The sequence below is a fragment of the Sinocyclocheilus anshuiensis genome, unplaced genomic scaffold (genome assembly GCF_001515605.1).
Source record: "Sinocyclocheilus anshuiensis isolate Anshui unplaced genomic scaffold, SAMN03320099.WGS_v1.1 scaffold224, whole genome shotgun sequence".
Taxonomy (NCBI): domain Eukaryota; kingdom Metazoa; phylum Chordata; class Actinopteri; order Cypriniformes; family Cyprinidae; genus Sinocyclocheilus; species Sinocyclocheilus anshuiensis.
The window spans coordinates 156,972-176,214 of record NW_015558577.1 but is presented as its reverse complement, the minus strand read 5'-3'; the positions used below and the strand labels follow the sequence as shown (position 1 = coordinate 176,214).

Sequence of the window (19,243 nt, the reverse complement as noted above, 5' to 3'; positions counted from 1 at the left end):
TCCTCTGATCAGCAGCCTTATCCTCATGTGTCCAGCGAGAGAGAGGGAAAGTAAAGGACAGGGAGGGATGAGCAGACAGGAAACAGAAGAGCGCGGCATGCAGACGTACTGCTGTGATGCAGCAGTGAGGGGAAACGGGAGGGAATCTCTCTTTTTAAACAGCCTGTGTGTTGCTGGCTCTCTATGAAGAGTGGCTCTTGTAGATAAGGTCTCTAGAGTGAAATGTCACAAGCCAACACAGGAAATTGTGTCAGAGTGGGAGAGAGTGAGAGGAGGGATTGTCTGTCTGTGCTTTGAACACTCCGTTTACTGTCATCCTCTCCAAAAGCTTTGACACCCATCCACATGGAGTAGCTTTACAGTCCCAGCCGCAGCAATAGCCTGGGCAGTTATTATGAACACAAGTAAGGCCCTGTAGGCAGGTTACAGTGTTACACACACGACTCTGTTCTTTGTTTCACTCGGATGCTTATCAGTACAGCGGCCCTGCTTTCTCATCTGGGTTAATTGAGCTCGATTATAGCAACATATGCTTGCGTTGGTTACTTTGTGAAATGCATAATGCATTTAAGCTGCATTTGTTATTATTGACGGTCAATATCTAGTAAAGCAGATATGAGATATGGAGTAGCTGATAATTTAGTGGTTAATGAAGACAGGCTGTTTTTCATCCCAATATTTTAAGCAGATAATATCAATGTTTATTTTTTTGCGATTCAAATTTTGTAGTCTTTTTGCATTTTTGGTTCTTTATATACTTTTAAAGTGTTATTTTATAGATGGCACGCTGAGTTTGGTTGATTGAAAGAATGACTTCTGAAAGATCATGTAATACTGAAAACTGTGGAAAATTCAGAAGCTTTGCCATCTCAGGAATAAATTGCATTTTAAAAGTATATTTTAGAAACGAAAGCAGTTATTTTATAGTTTGTGGTTTTGTAGTTTGTAATTATTTTTCACAGTACTGTTTCTACTGTATTTTTGATCAAATGAATGCAGCCTTGGTGAGCATGAAGCTTATTTAACAAACATTAAAAATCTTAATTATTCATAACTTTTGACTGGTAGTGTATATTTAAGTATTATTATTCCTAAATTTAAGGAAACATGTAAAAAGTTAAATGCTTGTTTTCATGGCAATATAACACTAAGCAATGCTATGAATATCGTAATAATTGTAATTAGCTTTTTAATTTGAACATTAGGTTTTAGACTATTTTTATTATTCCCTTCTTATATCACTTGTAAGTTTGATTTATTTCTATGAATAAATCTGATTTTATGTAGGTAAATTGCTGCATATTTATACAGTATATTGATGCATATTAATAATTTAATAATTTCCTTTAAATGTATATATATTTTTTTCTTTCAAGTGAAATACTTGTACTAGCTGTCTATTACGTCTATGGTCATTTGGCTACCAGTGTCCTTAGAAATTGCCCTGACAAGGTCATTGCCGCCTCTTAGGCTAAGTTCACACTACACGACTTTAAACGTCGGCAGATCGGTGTGCTGTTCAGACTACATGACTTGATTTTCTGTCTTTAAGTCGTTGTGGTGTTCACACTCCGTGACTCTATGTAAATGATCCGCAACCGGGGGTTACACACTACACAAGCTGACAACAACTGTCACCCAACGACTCTACAAACCACGTTTTGTCACGAAAACACACGTGAGAATTCGAACGGGAATGATGAGAAACAACACATGAAACAGGAGTTGTTTATTTGAAAATGGATGTCGGGAAGAAATTAGCGCTGCAAGTTGTTTGCTTGATGAAAAATTTTGCTCCATTTATTGTGTCCAAATTTTCTTTAAGCCATGTTGCTGCTGTTGTTTTTCTTCCGGTGACCTCAACCCATGCCTTGCTCTCTCATTGGCTGTAGCTTGTCACGACACCTGACACCACATGATGTCGAGTCGGCCAACCGGTCCAGATATTTGGCATGCTAGATATTTGTTTGCTGTTGGCGAGGTGTCGGCGACATGTCAGCGAGCCTCTTTGATGCGTCGTTGTGCAGTTCGCACGTAAAGATTGCCGAGCGCCGATCACCGATCACCCACTGATTTTTTCCTGATCACAGCCTGACCTGTCGGTGAGCTCGTTAACTTGCAAATCGGGCTTAAATCGGGCTTAAAATCCTGTAGTGTGAACTTAGCATTAGTGTGGCTAGCTGTAGGCGAGATCTTCAGTAGCCCAAGCTCTCATCTCTGAACATGTGTGGCTGTTTGACTGCAGGCCTGGCCTGTAATTACACAGACATTTGTGAGGGGAGTATGTCCATGGGGCGAGTTAGTGCCTGAACCAGTATGCCCTCCCAGGCCTCTTTTACCCCTCTACCCCTGTCATAAATCAAAGGGCCAGCTGCCAGCGGCTCATTATCTGTGTAATTATCTCATCCTACAGTCCTGCTTTATCTCCAAGACAGCCTGGGCCTCACTGCCCTCACCCGGTCCTTTCCCAGACACCAGTCTCGTCCTCTGGTGCAAAGCCTCTGATCCTGTGCCTCTGCATAGCCCTGTCTTCATTACTGATATGTATAATCGTGTTTTTAATTGGTATTTTAATGAGTTTCTGGCATGACCACTGAGCGATAAATCCCTCTAACATGAAAATTCGGTCATGTTCTTGAGTCTTACAAAGTTATATACATATTTAAGCTGCAATATTATGATCATAAGACCTTCAAAAGGCATTTTAAGAAATATGTTGAACACAAGAGTTATTTATGAAAATGTCCAGGCTGTTCTTTTACATACAGTGAAAGTGGATGGTGACCACAGATCCAAGCATCGTAAAAGTTTGAATAAAGTACTGCAAAATGAGTTTGAATAAAGTACAGCAAGCATGATGTATTTTGTAGGCCAAAGCCCGCAAATGAGTTAGCATGAGTTTGCACTTCCGTCTCAGTTGTCCTGAAGTCAGTGCATTTGTTTAATGTGATTTTGCTTAAACTACATTAGTAATACACCATTATGATTTTTTTAAGCTTTTTCTTGTCTTGCAAAGGTCAGTTGCTAAAAAGTGGCTACATTGGACTACAGAGACTACAGAGGGATATTAAACACCTTCAAGCTAAGCAGGAAATCTCATCTACTCACAAGTCTACTTTCACAGCCTCGTTGTGTTTATTATCATGCTCTTGAAAACCATTCTAACTCAAACTTTCAGGGAAAAGACTGGAAGAGTTGCCAGAAGATTAATTGTGGTGACATTGAAGTAATGCGACCATGGTGTAGTTCGTTTATCGGAAGCCCAAACAAAGATGTTTGGGCACGGAGGTGAAAAAAACTGCGTTTCAGGCGGTCGGGCACCGGACGAGAAGCGTTGCGTCGCGCCGCATCTTTAAAATTCAAATACATTATTTTCTATGCGTGTAGGCACACCGGCGGCGCCGTTCAGTGTCTGTCCGCGGCACCCAGCTATGTCGTGTTGTACTTGTAAGACAATATTGTGATAATACCGTATACCGTGACAAAAGCATTAGCAATTAATCGCAACATGAAAATTTGATACCGGCATATCCCTACTTTCAAGGCATAGCGAGTTCATGTTTTACTGCAGAGGCCGACAAGCACCCTTGTTGTTTTTGAACAGAAGCCGATAAGTCATATTCCCATAAGGATTAAAGAAATCCTCATTTAAGAGTTATAAGCTATGAATCAAAGCAGCCAGCTATGAGGTGATTGAAAATTGGAAAAACAGACTAATAGTGTGTGCACACCAAAGACGAAGCGAATATTCTCATCGCGTTATTGCTCTAGATTACTTGCGGGATGTTTTCCGTGTCACTTGTGCAAATAAAATCATCGCGTAATGCTTATCTCCAAACAGGACGTGTTAAACTGTAATGTGTCAATAAGCTCTTCGCTGATTGGCTTGCGTGACATCACGTCATGCGAATTTTCCGCTCAAGTTGAAATTTTTCAAATTGCACATAAGACGCGTTTGCAGGTGTTTATTGCGTGTTCACAGCAATCATGTTGCCCAGCGCAAATTCACATCTTTGCATTGACTTTGTATGTAATCTACTAATTAATAATTAACTAATAATTAACTAAAATTAATAGTTAATGATCTAATAATTAAATTCGCTTTTGGTGTGCACACACCATAAGTTTGTGTACTTACAATTTTAGTGAGGGAAAGAACTACAATCACATGAAGCACTGTGAATGACATAATCATTATATATTATTTATATTTATATGGATAAATATAAAACGGTTGATTTAATATTAATTGTGTATATAGAAGCAAAAATATTATACATTTATTGCAAAAGATGCATGTGTGTGTGTGTGTATATAGACAAATATTTAAGTGGTTATTAGGGTTGTGCCGATAGACAATAGTATCGTGTATCGACGATAGACAGAGATCTATTATTATTAGAGAATAGTTCTAGAGAATAATAATAATTATTATTATTATCAGGCTAGTAATACTATCTAATTAATATTAGTTATCACTGAAACAGCGGAGTTCTGTTGTTCAGCGCGCGCTGACTGAATTCTGACTCGCGAATTCTCTCATTATAAACAAACAACAAAGTGCAGATATACGTGCGATGTAAGTATAAGATATTTATTCATCATATAGTGTAGATTCACTGAGTTTAATGGGAGTGTTTTTAAAGTGCATAACGTGCTAGACTGAGCTTGTAATGATGTTCTTTGGTAATGTAATGTTCTTTGCTCGTTTTCTGTAGCTGCTTTTTGAATAACTGAGGAAATGTAAGCATTATAATTAGTAACTTACGATGTTTCTATTAATTTGTTATGTTAAATACAAATTCAGTCATATTAAAAACATTAGGCTGCTTTTAGCCTTACGCTGGAGTTGGTTCACTTTCTTGCAATGAAACTAAATAAATAATTACATAAATTAGCACGGTAATATCGTGTATCGGCGATTTCACAGGCTGACGATAGGACGATATGAAAATTGAGCATATCGTCCAACACTAGTGGTTATAGAGTATATAGTTTTGGTGTGATTTACTTCATTTCGTTTTTCTGATTGATGGATATTTCTTTGCAGAATCGTTAAACACGATTGTTGGAAAAATATGTTGAAATATTGTAGGCCGTTAGCTTGTATAGAAACATACAGTAAAATTGTCCATTAACAACCTCATAGCTTGTGTCTTTAAAAGTTATCATCAGTATCGTCAATTCTCCTACATAGAAAATGAATAGGATTTTTTTTTTTTTTTACTTCCAGAAACTGACTGCACTCTATTCCAATTATTTTTAAAGGTGATTCTCATTATATTATTACTGTAATACAGTAACATTACTGTATTGAATGGTACAAAAATAGGCTTTGTTTTCTTTCAAATATAATTTGCATGTGTTATAGGCCTATTTGTTTTATATTTGTTTGGGTCCCAGAAGCCTGCAGCTTTACCAGCCACACTCATCCACTGTCCATTAAAGTTGCAACACTTCTCATGCATTCTCAAGGACATGTTTCAGAAAGCCTTCACATGTGATAAAGATTGGTTACAAAGAAGTGGAAATTCCTGCCAAGAGATTCACACTCTTGATCACAGGCCGAAACCCTCACTGTCCACTTCAAGTTATTTTGTTCAAGAATGCCCTGCTGATACTAAAGGAAGATTATAGAACATCTTTGCCAAGTTTGTCAGCCTCAAAATGTCTGGTACGTCTACTATGTGACCCAACCTGTGCTTGTTTGGAAAAAAATCGTATCCTCTCCTTTCTTGGAATTTCTTAAATATGTGGTTTCTTTTTGACTAGATCAAGTTTGTGAAGTGTGAAGTTCCTGATGTCCTCAGGCTGTAGCCATTAGTTGATTGAGCTGGTATGGTAAATAAGGTGCAGCATGGACCCAGGAGCAGAATCTTCCTCTAAATCTGTTGCTATCCTTTAAGTAGTGTGCTGACCATCTGCTCTGCTGCGAGGTCCCCAAATCCTCCGAGAGCTCAGTGAAGTGCACCTCTAATACTCTCCTTATGCAATCTCCAGAGTGCACTGAGGTGGACATGAGTGTTAAAGTGTGCATGTTCATTTGATTCTGTGTTGTGAGCCAGAAATCAGAAAGTATGATGTAGTCTTTTGATATATTTAGTGTGAATTTTTGTTAAATATTTGACACATTTGTTACTGTATTTTTATATAAGTATATTTAAATTAATAATACAATATTCACTATATATGATGACATACTGCAAACACTATTATGAAAATGCAGTATGCACACTATGCACAATATACAGTATATATTTTCTGTATGCCGTAGTGCAGTGCACCTTTCATTTGTGCTGTGCGCTAATGTTGAAATTCTGTGTAATACCATTAAGTTGATAAGTATTGTCATGTTATTATCCAATAAATAGTCACTATTACAATTCTGTACTATAATTTCTAAACAAATAAAAAAAAATCACTACATTTAAATAAAGTAGTTATCACAACATTATAATATGCAGCAGATAGATATTACATTTGAGATTTAAAATAAATAATTAGTATTAAATATGTATATTAATACTCTGTCAAATCTACCACATTTCAGAAACTTAAAAAAAAAAAAAAAAAAAGTCTTTAGCCATCCTTATTGCATTATATGGCAATAGTGACCATTCAAAAATATGGAAACCCCCCCCCCCCCACGTATTTTTTAAAGTTTGCATGCCTGTATCTCAGTGTGATTCAGTTTCAGAGATATGAGGATCTCAATGTGGCCCATGAGTAAATTAAGTTGTAAAATTGTTAAATTGCACATTTTCAAATGTGGGTCACAGCTGATACTTATTCTTTTAAAGAGGAATGTCTGAAGAACAAACAATGTTGAAACTAGAAATTGATATTTTTCGCCCTATCAAAACAATTGCGTACATACATGTCTTGAGTAACAAAAATATGCTTTTTTTTCCAAAGTTTGTATGCCTGTAACTCAATAAATACTAAATATATCTCTAAAATATAATTTTAGATTCTAAATATGAAGACACTTTTATTTTGGTATCCTCATTTTTACCGGTTTTAAAAGGTGCTGCTTTTAACAGCTTAATAAAATTAGATTAGAAATGTCAAGTGATAGGATTTATTTGCTGGATGATGACTGCACACTTCTTGGTAAGTTAAACCTGTAATGTATTGATGTTATGTGACAGCATTGTAGAATATTATTGGTTGCATTTTTCATGCTTTTCACATTTGGTTAAAATGGAATGCAGTATGTGCTGCACAGTACACAAAAGCTATGCTAGTGTTCCTAAACATAGTCAGAGTATTGGAAACCAGCTACAGGATGATAGGATCTGTTAGTTTTGCCATAACACTCTCTGGTATCCATTTCCTTAACAGCTATTTTTCCACAAATGGTATCCAAACATTGTTTGAACAAGTCTTGGACTGCAGTTAAGCCCTGAAACAATCCTGATGTTTAAAAGATGTCTAAATACAAGCCCATTTCTCATCCAACACAATCCAGTGTGCTGCAAATGTCCCTGTTTAGATTGTGTCTGTTATATCAATAACGATACTATGGAGGACTGAACAGAGACCTCAGCGAGACCTGTCTCTGCACCTGAGAGTGCTGGCTGGACTCCAGATATCAGTCTCAGCCACACAAGAGGGAGGCTCATTGGCTCCTGATGAGAGATGGGCACCAGCAGACAGGAGCCACATTGACCTCACAAGCACAAATAAATAAAGCCCTGCTCCGGAACGGGCTCCTGTATTGGAACACCGAAGGCTGTTAGTGTTTGAGTTGTTGTTTAAAAGATAGCCTGTGCCCTCAGCTGAAATAACACATCAGATTGTGTGAAGACTGAAGGTAGAGTCATGATTTGTTTAGCTTCAAACAAATACAGGTCTGTGGGTGTTATTTCAGTAAATTAACTAGTTTGTTGGGCGTTTATAGCGAAGTCAGATGTATTATGTTAAACATTGACATTTATGTACCGTTTATAGTAATTTAACAAAGCAATTACCATGTTTTTATTTTGCGTCAGTGTACACAGGGCTTCTGTAATGAATAGTAACGCTTGGAGACTATTCAGGCATTATTAAGTGGATGGTTGTGAATCAAGTTATTGTGTGTCTGTTAGAGAAGGTGGCAGCTGGTGATTTTGGCAGCCGGCTGATTTTCTGTGCTCTGTTGAGAGCTGATAGTGACCCAGTGTTTATTGAAACACAAACCTGCTATCATTCTTGATAGTAACTCTTAAATCAGTCTGTTTTAATCACTTAAAAGCTGTAGCTAATCAGTTAACTTTATGTTTTGGTTTGTTAGTTTTGTGAAATTATGAGTGGGATTACTAACTTAATTAGTGTACTCTTGCTAAAAGAGAACATGTGTATGAACAGTGTTGGGGAAAGTTACTTTTAAAAGTAATGCATTACAATACTGCATTACTCCATAAAAAAGTAACTAATTACGTTACTTGGTTACTTTTTATTGAAAGTAATACATTACGTTACTTTTGCGTTACTTTTTAACCATATTCTGAGTTGCATTTTTTTATTCATTTTGAGGAATACTGAATTTTTTCATTTTTTGTGAGTGAGATTAATTAATGCATATTCATATTAATTTTAGAACTGTAACATCTTCTGATTTCTCTCAACATGGCTACAGGAGAGCTGTCAATCAATAAAATGGAAAAAACTTATTTGAAAAAGTAACTCAGATATTCTCTTATAAATTAAAAAGTAATGCGTTACTTTACTAGTTACTTGAAAAAAGTAATCTGATTACGTAACTCGCGTTACTTGTAATACGTTACCCCCTACACTGTGTATGAATACACAATATTTAGATATCCAGACAGAAATGTATGCTTTGCAATGTCTGCAAATTCATAGCGTGTTTGATGGATGATGAAAAAAAAAAGACTGCTTGCATACTATTTAGCCTATGCAAAGTTGTATTGTAATCTGTTTCTCTCTTCAGAATGCATTGCTGTTTTGAAAATTTGTAATTCAAATATCCCTGAAACACTGTTACATCTTGTTGAATGCACATTCATTCGTAGAATTTGGTATTTTTTAAAGAACTGGTAACTGATTAAGTAGAAAAATATGACAAAAAAGAAGAAAATTATGAATATCTGTAAAAAAAATATTGGTTAAATTCATCGTTGGCCTTTCTCAAATGCTAATAGTGGGCGATAGCAGTGAGGTTACAGATATGTCATGTATCCTTACAAATTAAACTTATACTTGTGTCCATTAATGTATTATTCCATTAGTGATATATTTGCTTGTGATAGATACCTCTACATTTCCCAAAAGCATTGTGTATTGTTGGTGCCAAGGGCGTCTACAGTCTACAGGGGTTGGACAATGAAACTGAAACAACTTATTTTAGACCACAGTAATTTATTACTGCCTTCTTTTGCTGCCAACAGACCATCAATTTGTCTTAGGAATGACATATACAAGTCCTGAACAGTGGCTAGAGTGATTTTGAGCCATTCCTCTTGCAGAACAGTTGCCAGGTCACTATGTGATGCTGGTGGAGGAAAACGTTTCCAGACACGCTCCTCTAAAACACCCCAAAGTGGATCAATAATATTCAGATCTGGTGACTGTGCAGGCCATGGGAGATGTTCACCTTCGCTTTCATCTTCATCAAAACACTCTGTCACCAGTCTTCTTGTGTGTATTTGTGTGTTATCATCCTGATACATGGCACCACCTTCAGGGTACAATGTTTGAACCATTGGGAGCACATGGTCTTCCAGAATGGTTTGATAGTTCTTGGCAGGGACGTGCCCATCTGATATTGCTGCCCAAAGAGTGCACGCAACAGTCTGGGTGGATAAGCCTCTATGGGGCTTCTCCACACAGCCAGTGAAGGTGGACTCATTAGAGAGCAATACATGTTTCACATTGTCCACAGGCCACGATTTGCTCTGATGAAACTGACATTTGCCATTGGCACAAGTGACCAAAGGTTTGGCTATAACAGCCTAACCATGAATATTGACCCTGTGGAGCTCCAACAGTTTTGGTGGAAACAATAGATTTGAGATGCACAATTAATTCTGCAGTGAATTCTGCAGTTTTTGCACGAAAGTCCCTTTCAGACAGCTTCCTCATGCATTGACAGTTACTAATGTTGGATGTGGTTCGTAATTCGTGGTGGTATGCCGACATTACCCTGGATACCATGGCTCTCGATACACCACAAAGACTTGTCCTGGTCACAGGTGCACCGGCGAGACACGCACCAACAATTTTTCCTCCTTTGAACTCTGTCTCCCATTAGGTTGTGTGGATTACAGTAGCTGTGCTATTGCTCTTCTAATTCAACTTTAATACACTGCCCTTGCTGATGGAATGTAAATCTGTGAAGACTGGCCACCAGGCCACGCATATGGTCACGAAACCTCCAACACAGAGCTGGACGATTAATCGAAAAGTAATTGAAACCGAAATTCAGAACCTCTAACCGACGTAATTTTATTTTGTTTTTTTAAACCTATTAATATTTTCCCTTTAAAAAGATACTTGCTGCATGTGTAGTCAGCACTACACGGACATGTATGACCGTTGCACTCGCATCTTTTGCAGAGTCTCACACATGAGATGTGCGTTAAATGAATTAAAAAATAAATAAAATAATCGTTCAATAATCGTAATTAGAGCCCGACCGATATGGGTTTTTTGGGGCCGATACCTATACCGATATTAGGGAATAAAAAAAAGGCCGATACCGATATATCGGCCGATATTCTTTGTGTATATTATAGTACAGTACCAGTCAAAAGTTTGTTTGTTGTAACACACGTGGTTTGAATATTTATTTTACCTAGTAAAATTAAAATTCTGGTTTATGTAAATTTTTTATCTCAGTTTTTACTATTCATTTAACAGGCTCATATCGGCCGATAATATCGGCAAAACGATATATCGGTCGGGCTCTAATCGTAATCGAGGTAAAGTGTTCAATTAATCGAGGTTTTGATTTTAGGTCATGTCGTCCAGCCCTAATCCAACTTTATATTTGCGAGTGTTTCAGTTTCATTGTCCAACCCGTTATTAGGCTTGCAATATTTTGGGCAATGCAGCCCAGACAAATTAATTGGGCAATATTTTGAGATCAGCTGATAACTTTGCCTACTTGATTAACACGAGCAGGGTTAGTTCCAAAGTTAAGGAAAGGAAAGGATGTGACGTGTGGCCAAGTATGGTGTTCCATACTTGGAATTTGTGCTCTGCATTTAACCCATCCAAGTGCACACACACACAGCAGTGAGTAGTGAACAAACGTGCGCACACACACCGTGAACACACCCAATGCTGCGGCGCCCGGGGAGCAGTTGGGGGTTCGGTGCCTTGCTCAAGGGTCTCACCTCAGTCGTGGTATTGAGGGTGGAGAGAGTGCTGGATATTCACTCCCCCCACTAACAATCCCTGCCGGACCTGAGACTCGAACCCGCGACCTTCGGGTTACAAGTCAGACTCCCTCCCTATCCATTAGGCCACGACTGCCCCTAATGGACAGTCGGTTGTTTAGTGTTTAATGACAGCTTTGTCTGTGGGTTACGGACATTAATGGTTTCACATTTATATGACTAAATATTGTGTGAAATTACTGTTCAACAACTCTTCAAAATAATGTGTTGTCTCTCATAATTAATAGATATTAGCTGTGTCTCATTTAGAAGGCTGCGCCCTCCCGAGGTCGAATCCTCTGGAGGTCGCATCCTCTGTAGGATGCATATACGAACTGTCCTCAACCTAGAATTAAACGAGACGGCCTTCGTAGGACAGGCGGAAAAAGAAACAGGAAGTATCACGTTGAGAGCATTTAGAGCATCGTTGCGCTCTCACACTACTTAAATGAGTGGAGAAAATGTCACAGCTTTCTGATAATTGCTTTTGTAAATCTACAGCTAAGAGTGTGTTCACACTTGTAGTTCAGTTCTTTTGGTCCGGACCAAAAAAGCAAATTAATTCATTACATTTATATAGCGCTTTTCTAGGCACTCAAAGCGCTTTGCATTGTCAGGGGGTATCTCCTCATCCACCACTACTTGTTTTATTTTGTTCAGTGTTTGAGGAGCTGCAGCATACGTACAGCAGACATCTGTTAGAGAAAAAAAAAGGAGGAGGATATTAAAAACAAAGTTTATCCGTTTTTACCGAGGCGATTTAAGGTAAGTTGTAAACACCACATCTGCGCTTGTGTGTACATCTGCCGGCGCCGACATTTTTCAAATTAACAACGTGAATGCAACCTCCGGAGGGCGCAGCCTTCTAAATGAGACACAGCTATTGTTATCAACCACTGGAAAACCCAGTTGAGCACTAACATTTGTTTTTTATTTTCTTATTCTCATTGTCTCTTTTCTTTCTCTGGCAGTTGTAATGTCTTGAAGCAGTACCCGGCCCGTTTGAAGGATGTATAGTGAGTGCTGATGGAAACTGCTGCTCCAATATGAGTGTTCATGATGTTGGCGGGAGACGACGCTTTGAGGACTCTGAGTTCACCCTGCGCATCTACCCAGGGGTCATCGCAGAGGGCACCATCTACTGCCCCGTCGCCGCCCGTAAGATCACTTCGGCCGCGGAGGTCATCGAGCAGGTCATTGAACGGCTGCAGCTAGATCGAACGAAATGCTACGTCCTGGCAGAAGTGAAGGAGTTCGGCGGGGAAGAATGGATCCTCACCCCAACCGACTGTCCCGTCCAACGCATGATGCTGTGGCCTCGCATGGCCTTGGAGAACCGCTTCAGCAGCGAGGACTACCGCTTCCTGCTGCGACAGAAGAACCTCGATGGCTCCATCCACTATGGCAACTTGCAGATGTGGCTGCAGGTCACAGAAGAGCGGCGGCGCATGATGGAGCGGGGCTTCCTGCCGCAGCCCTTGCCGAAGGACTTCGATGACCTTTGTAACCTGCCGGATCTCAACGAGAAGACTCTGCTGGACAACCTGCGCAGTCGCTTCAAACAGGAGAAGATCTACACCTATGTGGGCAGCATCCTCATAGTCATCAACCCCTTTAAATTCCTTCCTATCTATAACCCTAAATATGTTAAGATGTATGATAATCACCAGCTGGGCAAGCTGGAGCCGCACATCTATGCGGTGGCGGACGTGGCCTACCATGCTATGCTGCAGAGTAAGCAGAATCAATGCATTGTTATTTCTGGGGAGAGTGGATCAGGCAAGACTCAAAGCACCAACTTCCTGATCCACCATCTCACGGCTCTAAGTCAGAAAGGCTTTGCTAGTGGAGTTGAGCAGATCATTCTGGGTGCCGGACCAGTGCTGGAGGTAAGAGCTGATTATATAAATGTAATATTTCACAAGGTTGTTGGCAATGATTTTTATAGACCTATGAATTGTCTGAAAGTCTTTTCAAAGTTTATTAAAATGTATTAGGTATTAATAATCAAAAACGGGTACAACTTTTGTTGTGGGTCAAATTGTCCCACATTTGTTTCCATGCAATTTGCCAACAATCAACACTATTAAAAACAATAAAAGTTCATGCAAAAACAAAAACCCTTTATTATAACTTGTCAGAGACCAAAATATAAAATGAGAAATTTAAAAATCCACATCTATTTTTATTGTTTGACCCACAATTTTTGTTCAAAAATAGCTGCCAGGACACAAAATAAAATGGTTTTTGTCATGACTATTTGTAGTCATTATTTGCACACTGAGGTGCAAATAGTATCTCACATTATTTGTACTTAGTCTAAGAAGTATTTGTTGTTTATGTTGTTTTCTTTCTCTGCATTTTTGTTATGTCTGGTTTTCAAACTCCAGTGAGTGTAAAATGAGTTCCTCACACTATCTGTGCTGCAACAGTCTGGTAATTGAGGTCCATAAAACTAACAACCAAAAACAAAATTTGTCATATGTTTTGGATGGTAAAAATCTACCATTAGATAAAATTAGATAAAAAAAAAAATATGTGCATTTCCTTGGATTCTTAAATTTTTACTTTGAAACTTCAATTTTATAGGTTCTCATGCATTTCATTTTTTAGTGTTCAACAATCTGCTGTGAAGTGTTTTTTTTTTTTTTTTACACCTTACCTTTTGCTGGTTTTCAAAGTGTTGGTTTTTGGCATGGAAACTAATGTGTGGTTAATTTGACCCCAACACAAAAGTAATATCAAAATTTGTACAGCCTTCCAAAGCACATCTATGTGTTCAAAAAATAAACCATTTAACCACTATTTGAAGCAGTTCGAAAATTTAGAGTGGGTCAGATTGACCTGAACACAACAGGAAGGTTAATTCCATTTGGCGGCAAGTTATAGGTTCGAACTTAGATCTGATCTTTAGGAAACATTACGTTCTGTCGTAACCCACTGCAGCGTGTCTAGACATTCTGTCGGTTGCTTGGTTTGCTATTCCTGTCGTGTCACGCTTGGTATCTGTATATTAAACACGTCATGCGTATATGGTTGTCTGTGATTGTGTTGCTTCATGCAGCATTTTTAGTTTCAGTGTGAACAGAAAAACTTGTCACGCCAACTCGTCATTTGTCTTGGTGAGTCTTTTGAATCCTGAGGCATTACCTTTCAAGTCTGAGAGCCATTCGCTCTTCGGCCTCTGTTTGAAATACTCAACGGCACACCTTTAATAAACCAAGTTATCGTGTTGTGTGCAATTGTCACATTCTTTGATTTGCTTCCAGTTTTGTGTGTTTTGTAGCCTAGATAACCTCTTTGAGTGATGATAGTTTAGAAAGGCATACACTAGGTCATGCAATACAATGTTACAGTCATAATGTAGCCAAAAGAACGGGTTTTAAAGCTGCTCTTGTGGATTCCAGTGATGCCAGGAATTCCACATGGCTTTTTGTCACCAAGACACATATGATGCTGTTTTGATAACATTATCAATGTTACTGTGGTTAGTGCTTTTCTGTGTGTAGTTTACCGATAGGGTTTTTTGTTACTGGAAGAATGATAGGTTAAAAGCTGGAATCAAAAGAATTTGTTTGCACACATTTATTAAAGCGTACTTGAACCATAAGAGGCCAAGATAAAATCAAAGCAACTGCCTCTTGTGGCCTATTGCTTTGGCATGTTGTTGCCGGCATTTTATATAAGACATAATGTGCAATAAATAAGTACATTTATTATTAATAATAATCATTCAAAACATAAAAATCTTTTGCCAAGTAATGTAGTTCATTATTTGGCAAGACTCTGGATATATAGCTTCACTAATGCAGTAACTATTAGTTCTGCTGATTTTCAGCGTATATTTTGTCTCATCCAATCAGATTTTAGTTCTGTAACTGTGGGCTGTGATCTATTTTAAAATTGAACACTGTAAAATATTTTTGAAGTCAAAAATCAAAATTTTATGTTGGTTCAACTAAAGTTTATTTAAAGTTAATTGAGCCAACTGAAATATTTTTATCTTTCATAGTGAAAGAATATTTAATCCAAAAAATGAAATTAAATCATGTCATCATTATTAACGTCTTTCTAGTTGCTAAACAAGGAAATGTTTAGCAAAATGTCTGAAGTTCTTTGTTTACATCACTGGATCTTGCAAGCTAGTTCCATATTGAAAGTCTTCTTAAGATAGTTTTGTGTCAGAAATTTTTTACCCCTTAAATCTTCCCCGCTGCAAAAGCTCTTAAACCTTATTTGCTATCCAATTGATTCAGAAGATTTGCAACAAAGTGCACAAGTTGTATGGAACACTTTTATGGTACTTTATTAGTGCTCGACAGCCTCCAGTTATTGTAAGGTAAAGAACGGCGTGAACATTGAATTGTACATGTCTGAGTCATGGCTAAAAAATTTTTTTTTTGCACAATATACTGCTGCTTCAACTGGGACTACAGTATATTGACAATACAGAACAGCTTTGAGTGCCTTATTGATTTGAATGAAATTGTTACTACATAAAATATTAATGACACATTCTCATTAAAACTTTATTTTATTGCACAATTCCTGAAAGCAGGCCTTCTTGTACAGCGCATATGCAGTCTCCCTTTTTTAACTCTCAGATTAAGCTTGTTAGTATAGAGTGCTATGAACTAAACTGGTTGTGTCAGATTAGTGAGATGCCTAAAATGTGCAGTGCATACTGGTAGAAATGGAATTTTATTTGTCTATTTCAATCTAAAACACTTGATATAATCTGACTTTTTGACTTGCATGCTTACAAAAAGGCAAATGTTTAAGCATATGGGTTAATGTCCAACCATCGGGCACAATTGAATGGCTCTTGAGTCTAGAGGATGGGCTTTAATTGTTTGCAGAGTGAGATTGTGGATCTGCTCATTACTGATTAATGCGGAGCGTGTGGAGTGGCCAAGCACACAGACGTCTCTTCCTCTTTACTCACACGGAGGTGATGCATCTGTCACTCTTTCTAATGACAACACTGCCGGTTTATACACACACTCTGTGCCCGAAGCTCTTTAAGTGCAAGGGAGTTAAGGCTGGTGTACAAGTGTGTAGTTTTAATGTTTTAACTAGTGGTGTTTGCTAATTCGTCCGACATGAGTGATACCTAAAATCATGTGGCTTGTCAAGTATTAGGCTACTTTCTTAAGATATCAGACTTGTACTTCCCATAGACTTACACTGAAGGCGGAGAACCTAAGACATATCTGGCACCTCCAGAACATTAACTTTATGATGGAAACTAACTGTTTCATGGCCAAGCACCACTCACGTAATTCTTAAGAAAAAGAATTATGTTTCTGGATGTATGATCAACTGTGCATTGATTTGAAGCTTAATTTTTACAAACGTTAAAGAGTTAGTTCACCCAAAAATGAAAATTCTGTCATTATTTTCTCACCCTTATGTCGTTCCAAACCCATAAGACTTTTGTTCTTCGAAACAAAAATAACGACTTCTCTTCTGACATGGAAGAGAAGAAATTATTGAATAAAGTTGTTATTTTTGTTTTCTTTACACACAAAAAGTATTCTTGTAGCTTCATAACATTACGGTTGAACCCCTAGACTATTTTAACGATGTCCTTACTACCTTTCTGGGCCTTGAACGTATTAGTTCTGTTGCTGTCTATGCAGGGTCAGAAAGCTCTCGGATTTCATCAAAAAGATCTTAATTTGTGTTCCAAAGATGAACGAAGGTCTTACAGGTTTGGAATGACATGAGGGTGAGTAATTAATGACAGAATTGTAATTTTTGGGTGAACTATCCCTTAAAAACTTTTCTTTCAGGCACATTGATGTGATGCAGCCTGTTCTTCAAGGCCTATAACAGAAGTTTAGAAAGGCGTTTACGTATTTCGAATTGGCAATGAAGTGTTGCCTGGCAGTTCAAACGCAGGAGCTTTAATTTGTACGCCACTTTCTTCTTCTTTAGCAGGCTTTTGTTGTGGGTATAATCTTCTCTGAAGCTTAACGTTTCTGCTCGAGTGAGAATATCAGTTTCAAAGACTCATCTCATGCTGGCTTTCTGCCAGAGCAGTAGCGTTGATAGTTGGGAGTCTGTGTTATGAGTTGGCTAATATGTGAGGATTATTCATCCAACAAACCTTCTGCTGTCATTTTTAAAGAGTTGTTGACTCAGTGCTTGGGATTTGTGCACTGCTGGTTTCATAGAAGTGTTGCGTTGTAATGCATCAGATGGTTAGTAAAGACTTCAGTTTCATGATTGAGACATTTCAGTTGTAGCCACACAATGGGCCTCTTTTAGAATCAAATAATTGTACAGAATATGTTTGAAAGCACCTTGTGTGTTGAAAGGTTTCAGTTTTTCCTGATAGTACAAGTTTGAATAATTTTCCATAATTATTTTTGGTATTTGGACTTCTGGTTTAAAAGTAGTTAACTTTTTGGTCGTTAGATTTCTCTGATGTCATTTTCTGCAGTCCAGTTTTCGCAATATCTAAACCTTGGCACAGTCCTCACTCAGCTCTGTAGTTTACTTCAGTGAATTGGTGGGTTTAAAGGTATTTGTGTGATTGTGTGACGGTGTGTGAGGTAAGGGTCTCTGGGAGTTTGGCAGGCTGCTGCTTGGGTTCGATTCCAGGCCTAAGTGAGGCTTGGTGTTTTTCAGTCCAACAGAAACATTCCAGCTAGAGCCATATGAGAGTCAGCCCGGGTCATAGCATGGCCGTTCCTCCTCAGCAGACTGTAATGAATCTTTAATACCTACTGTCATTGGTCTTAATGCACTACTGGGATTATTGTCAATCCCTGCTAGCACTGGGTGGGGCGGCAGAGATTGGGGGATTTACTGTATGTTAGTATTCATTATCCTGGCAGAGATGTTCTGGTATGTATTAAAGCCGACAGTATTTTGATCATTTTGTTTTTATGGTTTAAAAAAGTTGTACAGTATGTGAATAAAAGATGAGACAAACTAAGTCCACTTTTTTTGGTTTGTTAATGCAGTCAAATTATGTTGACGTGAAATAATCTGATTACATTTAAATTTACACGGATACTAATTTACACTATTACATTTAAATTTTACGTAGTGGAAACTAGTGCTGGGCGGTATACCGGTTCATACCGAATACCGGTGTTTATTTTTGTTATGATATGAATTTTTAGAATACTGCAATACCAGTGTATGTCGCTTAAACAACGTTCGGAAAGCGACACTGTTTTGAAAGGGGTCCCTTTTCACTGGTGCACTGTGGTGAGGGAACAGCTGTATGTGTTACTAAGCGTGAAAGTTCCGAAACTGAAGCTGTAGAACTAATAGAACGTGATGACACAGAAGAACTCATCCACAATATCCACATTGACCGCCACAAGTGTCCACCGCCCCCTGCCATCAGCTCCCGCGTCTCACACACACGAGGGCGACTTTAGCACTAGATTTAGCAACTTTCAGACCCTTTTAGCGGCTTTTTTCCATCGAATTTCCTAGCACCTGTCGCTTACTGATTGTTTGGAATTATAAATATGAGCGTAGTTCGTCTGTTAATATCACATGCCCTTTTTTGTTTGTTGTTGTTTTTAGTTTGTTACTCAGTTAGGCAGTGCGCTGCATGAGACAAAAAAGTAATATAGCCAAAACAACCGCATAGCCGCTCTTTAGTGTAGATGCATGTTGATTTTATCAGATGATGCTGTGATTATAAATGAGAGTGACTCCTGGTTAACATGTATTAAAAAAGGTCGTGTTTAGTCACTATTTAGTGTGGTATTTTTTGACTCTTCACTCATCATGACAGTAAAATAAGGCATTCTAAGTCAATATACTGCAGTATTTCCTCTCTCAATCAGTAGAAAATATGGTTAACACCCGGTCATGCATGGAAAAAAAAA

The 19,243-nt window shown here is 38.1% G+C and overlaps 1 protein-coding gene across 1 annotated transcript in view; it reads left to right on the top strand.

Annotated features, from left to right (window-relative positions):
* LOC107679722 (unconventional myosin-IXa-like) overlaps positions 1–19,243 on the top strand; it is a 133,487-nt gene that overhangs the window by 15,055 nt on the left and 99,189 nt on the right. The window contains exon 2 of the mRNA XM_016475361.1: positions 12,356–13,273. Coding sequence (XP_016330847.1) covers positions 12,431–13,273 — 843 coding nt within the window. The 5' untranslated portion in view covers positions 12,356–12,430. The remainder of the gene's footprint in view (positions 1–12,355; positions 13,274–19,243) is intronic.